Below are 15,410 nucleotides of genomic sequence, written 5' to 3'. Positions count from 1 at the left end.
GGATGAGAGAGACAGACAGACAGACAGACAGAAGCGTCTTACCATCTGGGCCACCGCGGAGAAAGATGAAAGCTGTTCAAACAGATAGAAGCTGGCTCGAGTCCCTCAGGAGCACCGTAAACCTGTTCTACATGTAGATAGGAGTAATGAGAGAACCAGGCGTTCCACAGGGTAGAACTGAGAGAACATCAGTCACCACTCTGCTTATATTATCACTCTGAGGTTGATTATTTTCCTATAACAGCATGTCCCTGAGTGTCTTCTTCCTCTTACAGCACAGCAACTTACCAATGATTAGATTTCTAAAATTTTTTTTATATAAGATCGACGTGTCATACTTTTTATCCGTTTATAGTTACCTTTAATGTTCATGAAACAAGTTGTCACTTATATTACAGCAAGTTATATTAGCTTATAATTAATAAGACAAATAAACGCAGCTTGTTCCGCATGTTACTGAGAAACCGCAAAGAAGCGTAAACTCCTCTGTCCTGAAGACGTCGGAAAACTTACAGTTCCAGCTTTACCTCTGACTGTTACAAAGCGCTGACACTGGAGACTCCTTCCATACATGTTACATAAACACATCTTCACAATATCAAAATTTTTAATTCGTTTATTATCAGTGGAGCATCCGTATTATTAGTATGAGCTGTTACTATAGAAACCGTAATGTATTAGAGCGAGCGCATTAATAGAGACCTGCACTACTGTCAGAGCTGCTGTTATAGAAAACGAATCAACACCTCCTGACCAATCAGTTTTTCCTCTGTGTTGCAGCCGAATCTGGAGATTAACCACCATGCAGATAAATCGCTGGACAGTTTCTGTAAGTGGCAGAAATCGCTGTTGTCTCATCAGGGGGACGGAAACAGCATCCCGGAGAACGGCATCGCTCACCATGACAACGCTGTTCTCATCACCAGGTCAGTGAGTTCCAACGTCTGCGGAACGCCGTGTTCTAGCTGATGAAATTAAGAGTGCTGTCACACACACAGTGTTGAGTGTGTGTGAACAGAACCCTGGTGTGTTCTCCTCCTCAGTGCGGTTCTTTAGGCAGGTGAGAACACAGCGAGCACACTCGGGTCCGAGAGCGTCTGAGCGAGGTGTAGATTTTCTGTGAGCTGCTAAACTGAGCCAAAGGACAGAGCTGTAGTGCTGCAGAAGCGTCGTGTGTCCTGGAGATTTGGACCGACGAAAAAGAAAAACAAAACTCGAAAAGATCGACAAAATGTTTTAAACTTGTTATTTATAGAATTATCTGATCATTTACTTAGCACACACTCCGTGTTCTTCGTGCTCGGGTGAATTTTGTGATTTCCACACACACTTGGTAAAGCTTTACTGAACTTTTTTTCAATCAACATATTTCTGACCAAAAGAGTTTTACGAGGACGTTTTAAGATTTTATAGTTTGATTGAAAATCAGCAGATGCTAAAAAGTCTTAAAAACATCTGTGCAGAAGAAATGATATAAAACATTACGTTTCTAGCTGAAATGGAGAGATTTTATTGATGATTAAATCGAGGCATCAGAACGTAGGCACAGATGTCTGAAGCTTAAATGATAAATGTTATCATGTTTGTTTATGTGTTTAATTATTAACGCTGGAAAAAATGATTATTTAGTCTGAAAGTGCTGGAAAATTCACTAATTGTGCTTCAACTTTCAAGCTTGCGACGCATTTCATAGTTTAATTTTTATTTGTTTGTTTACGAACCCTGCTGATCTGGATGAATTTTTCTAAATAAGGAGACGAAGAGTGAAAATGAAATTAGTGCAGAGTAATTGATCTGTTCTGTTTATGCGTTTTTAATGAGATTAATCACGATGCACTCCTCCAGGCTAAATCTTTAACGTGGTTATTGTGCAGGATTAAGCAGATTAAACAGATAACGCAGCTGTGCACAATGATCCCCGGTGTCTCTCACTCATCACTCAGCTGGTTGTTTAGTGGTGACCTCATCCAGCTGATGATAACCTCATCACCTCGGGACGCACAGAAACCCCGTGCCTACGCTGTGTCATGCAGGACGCGGGATTTACTTTAAGGCTGTGTAAAAGTGCTGAGTCGGCATCGTGATGAGTGCCAGGCTGCCAGTCAGCGTGAGATTTACAGGCGCTCACCGTGTTGCTGCCAAACACTGCGCGCTGTCATCACCTGGAAACCAGCGCTGCACTTCTCTTCTCTTCTAGCTATTTTGTCCACGTTACCGTGGCAACCAAATCACACCCTTGGTTCACCTGTAGCGTGTTTGGCGTTTTTCTGACTTGTGCTAACATTTTTCCCCTCGGGTTTTCCTTTTCTTTGAACTTTTTTTTAGCTGAGTTTGACAGTTTTTACAGCTCAGCACTCTTTCGTCCTCGTGATGTTGAGCCTGATGCTTTTTAAAGGAGACATAAATTTGGATTAGTTCTGTGACATCTGACATCTTCATTTGATAATTAAAATGAATTAATTAAGGACTTAAGGACCAGTTGTGATGAGAAACAGTAGTAGCTATGTAAAGCTGCTAACACTAACTACACTATACAGCCAAAAGTATGTGCACCCCTGATCGTCACACCCATAAATGCTTCTTCTCCAAACTTTTCCCACAAAGTCTGAAGCACACAGTTGTATAGAACGTCTCTGTGTGCTGAAGCTTTACAGTTTCTCTTCACTGGAACTAAGAGGCTCAAACCTGCTCCAGCATGACAATGCCCCTGTGCACAAAGCGAGCTCCATGAAGACATGGTGTGTGAAGGTTGGAGTGGAAGAACTCGAGTGTCCTGCACAGAGCCCTGACCTCAACCCCATTGAACACCTTTGGGATGAACTGGAACACCGACTGAACCCCAGACCTCCTCGACATCCCAACATCAGCGCCTGCCCTCACTAATGCTCTTGTAGCTGAATGAACACAAATCCCCACAGCCACGCTCCAACATCTAGTGGAAAGCTTCCCAGAAGAGTGGAGCTCATTATAACAGCAAACACACGGGGAATAAATCTGGAATGAGACGTTCAACAAGCACATATGAGTGACGTGATGGTCAGGGGTGCACATACTTTTAGCCATATAGTGTAAATTAAATAACGCACTAGTCAGTGTGAAAATCTAATCAGTTGTGTGATTTGCGTGTTACGCTCTCGGCTTCATTCTCAGATTAGATTAGCAAAGCGAGATAACTGTACTAGCTACGTACACTCAGAAGAGACCCCAACGATCTCTGCTACTTCCTCCCAAGCTTTATTTTTCTTCATAACGTCTCTCTACACATTTAACGAGAGCGAATAAAATACAGGAGGAGATGAAACCATGCTTATAAGTTTTTCTTCCATTTTTGCGGGAACTAATCGCAAGTTGGAACTAAAGTTGTGAACAGGGAACTGAAGAAACGTCGGATCACATTTCCTTTGAAATCTCAAATCTCCTATGAAATGTCACTAGACATCTGCACATGTGTAGAAAAAGACAGTCAGAACTTCAGACAAGCACAGATCACATCATTTAATCTGAATCATGTAAAATAAAGAATGATTAAGGATGCAGTCTGGTCGTGTTCAGTGCTCTGTAAATCGGTGAAGAATTATTCTCCAGGCGCTCGTTATGTCTCGCTGCAGAGACTCGACACACACTGTTGTTCCTGTCCTTTCTGACATTTCTGTATTCTTTGGACTAAGCGACTGTTGCCTCGCATGAGAAACGTTCTGCTTTCCTGAGAGCAGGCTCAAACAAATGAGCTGAGGTTCAGGTAAGATGGTGCAGCGGCTCAGGCCAAGAAAAAGCTCATGAATTAGAGGACAGTTCAGCGCTCAGTCTGGAGATGCTATATGGGCGTCTTTTTTTAAAGACGTTGACGCAGGGTCCAGGAAGCGCTGATTAACCATCACATCTGGTAAGAACATTGTGGAATCCTCCAGGAAGGAAGATACCTCGGCTGCGTCTGTCGTTTATTTTAGCGATGCGGGGTTTTCTTTTATGACTAATGATACCTTGGAAGAGAGAGAAAGCTTCACCAAGGCCAGACTTCTGATCTTACGCTGTATTTATCGCTGCACGTCTTTTACAAGCATTTGGCAGAAAGAATTTGTGCGTCTTAATGTGGACAACTTCATGAAGTTTTGAGATGCGTTAAAGCGAGACGCTGTAAGAAGAAACAACGAGGACTGATTTTTCAGATTTTTGTGTAAACTGCTTACATCACACACTGTATAACGTCTTCTCGTAAACCTTAAAAAAGACCTTAAGCTCCACACACTTCACACTCATGTCACGCCATATCACCCTGAAAAGCTGATTTCCTGATATATATTTGTAATTGTCCTTCATAAACCACGCTAGCTAGAACACATTAAACCACAGTGTATTTTTTCTTTGTTTTCTTAGAACCGAAATCTCAGTTCCTAGATTATTTCTGCATTTGTGAAATTTTAGATATTTATTCCTATCCCTAATTAGAAGCTTATTACAGAAGAATGTTTAATAATTGCTGGATTTGAATGACATTGTTAAAGTTTTAATTCTAACAACATCAAATGATTAGATTTTTGGTGTTATTAAGTATGAAAACATTACGCATATTTACTTAGATTAACCCTCATTTGCATAAACGAATGTATATTAACTCTGATATGTGCTGGTTTAAAAAAAAAGAAGATGATTTCGTATTTTGAAATGATGTTGACTTTAAGTTCTGTGACGCAGATTAAAAATGAATTTATTAGAACAGAGATTCCCGGTGCAGTCCGTTAGTGTAGTCTCTTCGTGTTTCTCAGCAGTGTTTCTCAACACACCTGAACTTCCTGGAAACTTTGCCTCACCTGGAATCCATGCACAGTGTTGGGGAATTCATTCATTCATCTTCAGTGAGCACTTTATCCCGGTCAGGGTGGCGGTGAATCCGGAATCTATCCCGGGAAAACACTTGGGCGTGATCTGGGAAGAGATGGGAGGAAACCGGAGAAAGTGGAGAACGGACAAAGACATGGGGAGAACATGTGAGAACATCTGAAACTCCACACAGACAGAAACCAGAGCTCAGGATGGAACACTGGTTGAGGAGCTGATCCGTGATGAAATGATAACGCTAAAGTTTCAGATAACGTTCACAGTTTAATCGTCTCTGATGTGCTTCTGAAGATACGCTGTGGTGATGTGGTCTGTGTTTTTATACCTATCACCTGTTACGTTAAGAACTTCATCATGGTGAACCGTTCCACTTCCGAGTTTGGCCACCGTGTCATGATTGACAGTTTGGTCCCGCCCCCGGCAGTCACTCTGTGATTTATTATCCTACACAACACAGAATGGCAGGAGGGACGCAACAGGAAATTAAAGTAACCGAATCAAAATAAATCGTTTTCCCGGCGATCGTCCCTGAGAGTGCTCCTCACGCTCTTTTGGATGTCTTCCATAAAGATCAAAGAGAAGCAGAAGGACAGCGAGAGACTGAAATTTAATTTTCAATTCCGTGTCCTTGTGTGTGTGTGTGTGTGTTTTAATACATTAAGAGCCCACATATGATTGGATTGCACGTTGCCATTAAAAATAAATGAGTGTATTTTCAAGGCCTCGTCTTTCCCGTCTTGGTGCAGGCGTGCCTGCTGCTTCGTTTTCTTTTATTGGATTATCAGAGCAGTGTGTACATTATTTAGACAGCTTGGCAGGAGGCGAGACGACATGCGTGGTTTGGTTTTGCATTCTTGGCCATGTTGTTTCAGATTCAAACAAAAGCACTTTTTTGTGCGTGTGCTGAAGACGGGACGAGGATTTTTTTTAAATATAAATTTGCCTGAGATATTTATGTTGTAGTGGTTTCTGTGTTTTGACAGAGATGATAAATTAGAGTTTTTATAGCCTCTGATCGTGTATAAACTCACTTTAGTTAATGTGCAGTATCATTCATAGAACATCTCCTGAGATGCTTTAGTATGAGGATTAAATATAAAACCACTTTAGATTTTACTTTTACACTAATTTCTTCTGATCTGCAAACAGGTCACACATATAGAGATTAAATCCGTCTATAGAACATACTCCACGCTTCTGTCGGCCCGATACGAAACCCAGAACATCTTGGATTCTTTAATTTGTTCCAGATCAGGCCCCGTGTCTTCGCTCTTGCGCTACAGACGACGTCAAACAAAAAAGCCTGGCTTCCTGCCTTTGGCTCGACTCGACGACTGCATCAGACTCGGCTGCTTCTTAGGAGGTGTTAAATGCCCCGTTTGGGGAATGAGAAAATATTTGGCATTCTTTAGTAATGGCCATGCCGTCAAAAGCGTCTGCCAAACTGTTGACAAGTCCAAGAAAAAAAAGCAGAGCGGTTTGTATAAGAAAATAAAAAGTGGCCCCCGAACGTGCGGTCCAAACCACTAGTGGAGTGGAGTGGCGTTGAGTGGAATGGAGTAGAGTGGATGGAGTGGAGTAGAGTGGAGTAGAGTAGAGTAGAGTAGAGTAGAGTGGAGTAGAGTAGAGTAGAGTGGAGTAGAGTAGAGTGGAGTAGAGTAGAGTAGAGTAGAGTAGAGTGGAGTAGAGTAGAGTGGAGTAGAGTGGAATGGATGAAGTGGAGTAGAGTGGAGTAGAGTGGAGTAGAGTGGAGTGGATGGAGTAGAGTGGAGTAGAGTGGATGGAGTGGAGTAGAGTAGAGTAGAGTAGAGTAGAGTAGAGTAGAGTGGAGTAGAGTAGAGTAGAGTGGAGTAGAGTGGAATGGATGAAGTGGAGTAGAGTGGAGTAGAGTGGAGTAGAGTAGAGTAGAGTAGAGTGGAGTAGAGTAGAGTAGAGTAGAGTGGAGTAGAGTAGAGTGGAGTAGAGTGGAATGGATGAAGTGGAGTAGAGTGGAGTAGAGTGGAGTAGAGTGGAGTGGATGGAGTAGAGTGGAGTAGAGTGGATGGAGTGGAGTAGAGTAGAGTAGAGTAGAGTAGAGTAGAGTGGAGTAGAGTAGAGTAGAGTGGAGTAGAGTGGAATGGATGAAGTGGAGTAGAGTGGAGTAGAGTAGAGTAGAGTAGAGTAGAGTAGAGTAGAGTAGAGTAGAGTGGAGTAGAGTGGAATGGATGAAGTGGAGTAGAGTGGAGTAGAGTGGAGTAGAGTGGAGTAGAGTGGAGTGGATGGAGTAGAGTGGAGTAGAGTGGATGGAGTGGAGTAGAGTAGAGTAGAGTAGAGTGGAGTGGATGGAGTAGAGTGGAGTAGAGTAGAGTAGAGTGGAGTGGATGGAGTAGAGTAGAGTAGAGTGGAGTAGAGTGGAATGGAGTGGAGTAGAGTGGAGTAGAGTGGAGTAGAGTGGAGTGGATGGAGTAGAGTGGAGTAGAGTGGAGTGGATGGAGTGGAGTGGAGTGGAGTGGATGGAGTGGAGTAGAGTGGAGTGGAGTGGATGAAGTGGAGTAGAGTGGAGTGGATGGAGTAGAGTGGAGTGGATGGAGTGGAGTGGAGTGGAGTGGATGGTAGTGGATGGAGTGGATGGAGTGGAGTAGAGTGGATGGAGTGGAGTGGATGGAGTGGATGGAGTGGATGGAGTGGAGTGGAGTGGAGTAGAGTGGATGGAGTGGAGTGGATGGAGTGGAGTAGAGTGGAGTGGAGTGGAGTGGAGTGGATGGAGTGGAGTGGATGGGATGGAATGGAGTGGAGTGGATGGAGTGGATGGAGTGGATGGAGTGGAGTGGATGGAGTGGAGTGGATGGAGTGGAGTGGAGTGGAGTGGAGTGGAGTGGAGTGGATGGAGTGGAGTGGAGTAGAGTGGAGTGGATGGAGTGGAGTGGAGTAGAGTGGAGTGGAGTGGATGGAGTGGAGTAGAGTGAAGTGGATGGAGTGGAGTGGATGGAGTAGAGTGGAGTGGAGTGGATGGAGTAGAGTGGATGGAGTAGAGTGGATGGAGTGGAGTAGAGAGGAGTGGATGGAGTGGAGTGGATGGAGTGGAGTGGATGGAGTGGATGGAGTAGAGTGGAGTGGAGTAGAGTGAAGTGGATGGAGTGGAGTGGATGGAGTAGAGTGGAGTGGAGTGGATGGAGTAGAGTGGAGTAGAGTGGATGGAGTGGAGTGGAGTGGAGTGGAGTGGAGTGGATGGAGTGGAGTAGAGTGGAGTGGATGGAGTGGAGTGGATGGAGTAGAGTGGATGGAGTGGAGTAGAGTGGAGTGGATGGAGTGGAGTGGAGTGGAGTGGATGGAGTGGATGGAGTGGAGTGGATGGAGTAGAGTGGATGGAGTGGAGTAGAGTGGAGTGGATGGAGTGGATGGAGTGGAGTGGAGTGGAGTGGATGGAGTGGAGTGGATGGAGTGGATGGAGTGGAGTGGATGGAGTGGAGTGGAGTAGAGTGGAGTGGAGTGGATGGAGTGGAGTAGAGTGGAGTGGAGTGGATGGAGTGGAGTGGATGGAGTAGAGTGGATGGAGTGGAGTAGAGTGGAGTGGATGGAGTGGATGGAGTGGAGTGGAGTGGAGTGGATGGAGTGGAGTGGATGGAGTGGATGGAGTGGAGTGGATGGAGTGGAGTGGAGTAGAGTGGAGTGGAGTGGATGGAGTGGAGTGGATGGAGTGGAGTGGAGTGGAGTGGAGTGGAGTGGATGGAGTGGAGTGGAGTGGAGTGGATGGAGTGGAGTGGATGGAGTAGAGTGGAGTAGAGTGGATGGAGTGGAGTGGAGTGGATGGAGTGGAGTGGATGGAGTGGAGTGGAGTGGAGTGGATGGAGTGGAGTAGAGTGAAGTGGATGGAGTGGAGTGGATGGAGTAGAGTGGAGTGGAGTGGATGGAGTGGAGTGGATGGAGTAGAGTGGAGTAGAGTGGATGGAGTGGAGTGGAGTGGAGTGGAGTGGAGTGGAGTGGATGGAGTGGAGTAGAGTGGAGTGGAGTGGATGGAGTGGAGTGGATGGAGTGGATGGAGTGGAGTGGAGTGGAGTGGATGGAGTGGAGTGGATGGAGTGGATGGAGTGGAGTGGAGTGGAGTGGATGGAGTGGAGTAGAGTGAAGTGGATGGAGTGGAGTGGATGGAGTAGAGTGGAGTGGAGTGGATGGAGTGGAGTGGATGGAGTAGAGTGGAGTAGAGTGGATGGAGTGGAGTGGAGTGGAGTGGAGTGGATGGAGTGGAGTGGATGGAGTGGATGGAGTGGAGTGGAGTGGAGTGGATGGAGTGGAGTGGATGGAGTGGATGGAGTGGAGTGGAGTGGAGTGGATGGAGTGGAGTAGAGTGAAGTGGATGGAGTGGAGTGGATGGAGTAGAGTGGAGTGGAGTGGATGGAGTGGAGTGGATGGAGTAGAGTGGAGTGGAGTGGATGGAGTGGAGTGGAGTGGAGTGGATGGAGTGGAGTAGAGTGGAGTGGATGGAGTAGAGTGGAGTGGATGGAGTGGAGTGGAGTGGAGTGGATGGAGTGGAGTGGAGTGGATGGAGTGGATGGAGTGGAGTGGAGTGGATGGAGTAGAGTGGAGTGGATGGAGTGGAGTGGATGGAGTGGATGGAGTGGAGTGGATGGAGTGGAGTGGAGTGGATGGAGTGGAGTGGATGGAGTGGATGGAGTAGAGTGGAGTGGATGGAGTGGATGGAGTGGAGTGGAGTGGAGTGGAGTGGAGTGGATGGAGTGGAGTAGAGTGGATGGAGTGGAGTGGAGTGGAGTGGATGAAGTAGAGTGGAGTGGAGTGGAGTGGAGTGGATGGAGTGGAGTAGAGTGGATGGAGTGGAGTAGAGTGGAGTGGATGAAGTAGAGTGGAGTGGAGTGGAGTGGAGTGGAGTGGATGGAGTGGAGTGGAGTGGATGGAGTGGAGTGGATGGAGTGGATGGAGTAGAGTGGAGTGGAGTGGAGTGGAGTGGATGGAGTGGATGGAGTGGAGTGGATGGAGTGGAGTGGAGTGGAGTGGATGGAGTGGATGGAGTGGAGTGGATGGAGTGGATGGAGTGGAGTGGATGGAGTAGAGTGGATGGAGTGGAGTAGAGTAAAGTGGAGTGGAGTGGAGTGGAGTGGATGGAGTGGAGTGGATGGAGTGGATGCTGATAGTGACATTAATCGGGAAATTGAATTGAATCTTACAGGACATTCCAGTTCCATCCATCACTGGGATTAGCGGCGTTCCGGGTTGTTGATACGGATTTGGTGTTTACACAATGCCTTTTTTACTGGGATTTTACACCATATACAGCACAAACTGCACATTCTGTCTTGTGTTGATTATCAGATGTTAAATGTGGGAGTAGATTTATTGTGGGAAACACTGCTGTTATTGTACGTCCATGAAGTGGCATTTTTTCATAAAAATACTCCCAACTTTCTCAATAAAAAACACCACCAAGGAATCAAATCAAATAAAGAGAAATTTTAGAAACACAGTGATGGAGCGATGAGCTCGGTGTACAAGATGGAGAACAGCAAAGAAAGGAAGAAAAAAATCACTGCCCCTGTTATGCTGTAATCTGATTCAACTCTAACAGAGAGATTTGTGTTCTCCACAGGTACGACATCTGCACCTACAAGAACAAGCCCTGCGGTACTCTCGGTGAGTCTAGAACGTTCCTCACTTCATTCCCATGAGCTTCCTAATCCCGACTCCGTATTTATGACATCGTTCCCAAACAGAGTATGAAGGTATTTTAGGTTTGCACGCTTTACATATGGAACGGTGCTGCAAGGTGATTCAGGGAAAAAAGAGAGAGAGTGTGTGTGTGTGTGTGTGTGTGTGTGTGTGTGTGTGTGTATTTATATCTTGATGAGGACCAAACATCATGTTTAGGATAGGAATATCTGACAGTTTTGACCTCGTGGGGATGTAAGGAAAACTGTTGAACGATTTCCTTTTGGTTCCAGAGGTGAAAGTGAAGGTTAGATTGAGGTGTAGCATCACATTGAAGTCCTCACAAGGATAGTAAGACAAACGTGTGTGTGTGTGTGTGTGTGTGTGTGTGTGGAGCAGCTCACTGGCTTTGCTGAACCTCGGCCCAAACATCCAAACATGGCACTCGGCTTCTTTCTCTCTCTCTCTACTCTTGTCTCCTGTTTCTCCTCCAGACCTCCCCCCTCTCGTCTGTCTTGCCCCGAGCCGGAGGTGTTTAGCCCTCCCCTGAGTGCACGAGGAGAAAAGAAAAGAGAGAACAGAATGAAGCAGATACAAAAACGTTGAAGAGAAAGTGTATGAAGTAAACTGCGATTTGTTTTTTTGTGTAAATTCGGACGGAGGGGCATGTCTGAGCCTCATCATGTCTTCGCTCGGCTCCTCCCGGCAAAGACGTATATCTCTGGAGAAACAGCATGACTGCAGGGCGCTTTGACAGATTGACCGCATTCGTCACATTCCCCTGATCCCTTTAATTGCCCTGGCATCTGCTCGGCTTCCTCACTGCAGCCCTCCTCCTCCTCCTCCTCCTCCTCCTCCACCTCCTCCACCCTGCATCTCCCCTCCTGCTCCTGCTCCTCACCTCTCCACCCTCAGGGACCACAGGGATCACAGGCCGGGGTCAGAATCTCACCCCTGGGGGTCAGGGGGAAATAGCAGAGGGCAGATCGCACCACTGAGATCCTGAGCTGAGAAAAAAAACAAGACATGCTTTAAAGTCAGAAATCCACTGTGCTGGTTCCACAGTCTAGACAGCTACTTTAAATCCAGCTTCTTCTTTCATACACTCTTGGAAGTTTGTCAGTTGTTCCTCTGGAGAACTCTACAACAAAATGCTTCCCTACTTTTTCCCAAGTAGAACCCATTTCTCAACCTACACCATGGATGTAAAGCAATGAATGTGATGAAGAACCAGTCAATACAGAGACCTACAACTTGGAAGGTTTAGAACCTTTAACGGTTCCTCAGTTGTTCCTCTGTCGGAACCCTATGATGCAACAGTGTAGAACGCAACACCAGATAGTTTCCTTATCAGCAAAGGTTTCAAGTAGAACGCTTTTAGAAAGCTAAGAATCCATCCTTAATTATTCAATGAACCCTTGAAGAACCCTTGAAGAACCCTTTTTACTAAGCGTGTACCAAGTACCGTTTCCAAAAAGAGGTTCTACTTGAAAACACTTTGTTGTAGTGTTCTACATAGAGAGTTTATCACCCAATAGCGTGTGTAGAAGAAGAACCCACAGTAAGCATTCTGGATTCTGGAAGCCGCTCTCTGGATTTCTGGCTCGTTTTTCTCTCTGGTGTGTAAATAATTTTTCATTCTTTGATTTTTCAAGATTTCAGAATTTTCCAAGAGTGAGAGAAAGAAGAACTCTGATTTGAAGTAGAGATTCATGATTTTAGATTTTTGAAGAGTGTACAGTTCTGTGAGTCTGGCTGAGTTTAAGAAGAAAATAATGAAGCAAAAAGTTCCCTGTTTCCATACACACACACACACACACACACACACACACACAGCTGGTCACTCTGACCTTTTCAGATCCCGGTGTTGAGTGAAAAGGACTCACATACACGCAGGATAAAAAGAACTCTCACACAGGGATTAAGGGGCCTCGAGTTTGCAAAATAAAGCAGTGAGCTGCAGATTTGATCTCGCCGCAGGCTCTCGGCTCCTCGTTCAGCAGAACCTCTCAGCTAGCTTAAGAGCTTTTCCTCTCCACACACACACACACACACACACACCTGTAGATGTAATCTGGCAAGAAACATTGTCTGAGAATGACACGTGAAGGGGCCGAGGGGAGGAGACGCCAGACACCTGGATTTCAGAAAAGCCTTTTTTTCCCATCTTTCTCACTGTGAGACGACAGAATCAGCGCTCAGACGGATCAGAACCGGATCAGAACCGGATCAGAACCGGATCAGAGCTTCAGTCTATACGTGCAGGAAACCTCAGAACCCCAGCACTCGATATCATGCTCCTTATCAGTTCTGTAAAACTCTGTGCTCCATGTGGAGAATACAGTCAGAGAGCGGAGATTTAATCTTTCCTTCCTTCCACTCAGATTTAAAAACTGATGTTTCTTTATGGTGAAGAACGGAGAAAATTTCAGAACAAAGTTTCAGCCGGTTCTCTGGTAAACTGCACAAATGAGTTAAAAAAATGGAATAAAAACATAGACAAAGTGTTAAATCCTTTTTGTTTCTCTCTGAAGTTCTGAAATAGTGAACGTATCAGGGATTAGTGAATATATTGGGGGTTGAAAAATGGGAATGTTTTGTTAAATTCCCACCTCTGGCTTGCATTACTAGGTGGTCCCTTATTACCAGAAGTAGAATGTATAAATCTAACTCCTTGTCTAGACATTTTCCAGCTCTGACTTCTGTTAGAGAGAAAAAAAGTGAAAAGTGAACATCTAGCCGTTAAAGCTGTTCTTTGTCCGGGTCCATCATCTGAACTGAGGTCTGAGGTTACTGAGAATAAAATCCCATGTTTATCATTCTGAAGTACAACACCTTGACCTGAGCCCTGTGTGTGTGTGTGTGTGTGTGTGTGTGTGTGTGTGTGTGTGTGTAGGTTTGGCGTCAGTAGCTGGAATGTGTGAACCAGAACGGAGCTGCAGTATTAATGAAGACATCGGCCTCGGCTCCGCTTTCACCATCGCACATGAGATCGGACACAAGTGAGTGAAAGTATTTAACATTTACAACACGGCGCTGCTGAATTCTGGATCCTGATTGGTCAGAAGGTGTTGATTAGTTTTCTATAACAGCAGCTCTGACAGTAGTGCAGGTTTATATTAATGCGCTCGCTCTAATACTTTATTGTTTCTATAGTAACAGCTCATTCACAGGGACGTGTACAGTGGCGGCTCCACTGATAATAAACGAGTTAAAAAATGTGCGTAATTCATTTTTTGTCAAAAAATCGTTTACATGGTGAAGTTTTCTGTAAGGAGAAACATGTTTATGTAACACGTATGGAAGGAGTCTCCAGTGTCAGCGCTTTGTAACAGTCAGAGGTAAAGCTGTAACTGTAAGTTTTCCGACGTCTTCAGGACAGAGGAGTTTACGCTTCTTTGCGTTTTCTCACTAACATGCAGAACAAGCTGCGATTATTTGATTATTAACTTGAAGAGAGAGAATAAAGAGAGAGAATAAAGAGAGAATAAAGAGGCTGGTGAGGGAACGAGTGTTTATAGCTGCTGTAACGTAAGAGACAACAGGAACTAACTTCTTGTAACATTAAATGTAACTATAAAAAGTATGATGTTTAATAAATAAAACATTGTAATTGTTGGTGAATTGCTGTGGTGTAAAAGGAATAAAACACTTCAGGGTGGTAACAGAAACTCCACTTCATCACACCACCCTGGTGTTAATTACTTTCCTATTACAGCACAACCCCAGGTGTTTAATTCCTTATTTATTAAATATTTATGATTCTGCGCTGGCTGGAATGCAGTGTGGCGCTTGCACGCTGACTCTGACTCGCTGTGATCTTTTTTAATTTAATTTAGAATATTTTAAGAGCTGATCTGCATGCACTATAGTCTTTATTTCTCTCAGGTTTATGTGAGTGTAGTTTTATCTCCGCCCCCTGCTGAGTGTTTTAAGATCGTTACAGTCTCTGCAGTGGTTTGTCTCGGTGGAGGATGTTGATGTTTTTAATGATTTGGTCAGCGCTGTCTCACAGCCTCCAGGTCTCACACACTCCTCATTAGTCTCTCGCACCACGTCTCATTTTTAATACCTTTCATGGTGGTCATGAAATTCTTCAAATTCTGGCGTCTTTTGAGACTAATAGATGCTAAAATGCTTGTAATTTTTTTTTCCTTAGAGACGAGGTGAAGCTGTGTGTTGGGTTTTACTGTACTATGCAAATGTCGTTGTGTAGAAATTGTGCCTCCTCCGTCAGTTCCCTCTGAACGCTTGGAAAAACATCAGCGATCTGTCGGGCTGAGTGAAGGGCTCACAGAGATGCCAATTTCCTCTGTTATGTTTTGTGTCTGCTTCTGTTGGGGGAATGTGTGTGTGTGTGTGTGTGTGTGTGTTGGGGGGCAGTCGTAAAAATACTCCCAGCTTTCTCAAGGAAAAAAAGTGTTGTAGTTCTACTGTGCTGATTTAAATCCAGAGGAGAGTAAAATGTAATAAACTCACAAGAAAGAAAGAAAGAAAGAAAGAAAGAGAGAAAGAAAGAAAGAGAGAAAGAATGAAAGGCATTGTTAAGTGATGTACAGTATGTGCAGTTTTGTTAGCTGGGAATTGGAGAGTGTGAGAGTGACAGACTGATGGTGTGGGTGAAAGTGTTGAGTGTGTTGTAGTGTGTGAGTGTGTGTGAGAGAGTGAGATTTGGCAGAGTGAGTGTAAGATTGAAAATGTGAGTGTGAGAGTTTGAGTGAGAATTTCTGAGAGTGTGAGATTGAGTGTATGTGTGTGTGTGAGAGTGTGTGTGAGAGTGAGTGAAAGTGAGAGTGAGTGTATGAGTGTATGTGTGTGAGTGTGAGACTGTGTGTGTGTGTGTGTGTGAGAGAGAGAGTGAGTGTGAGAGTGAGTGTATGAGTGTATGTGTGTGAGACTGTATGTGTGTGTGAGAGTGAGATTGAGTATGAGAATGA

The 15,410-nt window shown here is 44.8% G+C and overlaps 1 protein-coding gene across 1 annotated transcript in view; it reads left to right on the top strand.

Moving 5' to 3' along the window:
* Positions 1-15,410, top strand: part of adamts6 (ADAM metallopeptidase with thrombospondin type 1 motif, 6) — an 80,051-nt gene that overhangs the window by 16,165 nt on the left and 48,476 nt on the right. The window contains exons 7-9 of the mRNA XM_034312579.2: positions 781-926; positions 10,415-10,458; positions 13,370-13,475. Of these exons, the coding sequence (XP_034168470.2) occupies positions 781-926; positions 10,415-10,458; positions 13,370-13,475 (296 nt within the window). The remainder of the gene's footprint in view (positions 1-780; positions 927-10,414; positions 10,459-13,369; positions 13,476-15,410) is intronic.

Source organism: Pangasianodon hypophthalmus, chromosome 17 (assembly GCF_027358585.1).
Source record: "Pangasianodon hypophthalmus isolate fPanHyp1 chromosome 17, fPanHyp1.pri, whole genome shotgun sequence".
NCBI lineage: Eukaryota > Metazoa > Chordata > Actinopteri > Siluriformes > Pangasiidae > Pangasianodon > Pangasianodon hypophthalmus.
This window is presented reverse-complemented; position numbering and strand designations above follow the sequence as displayed.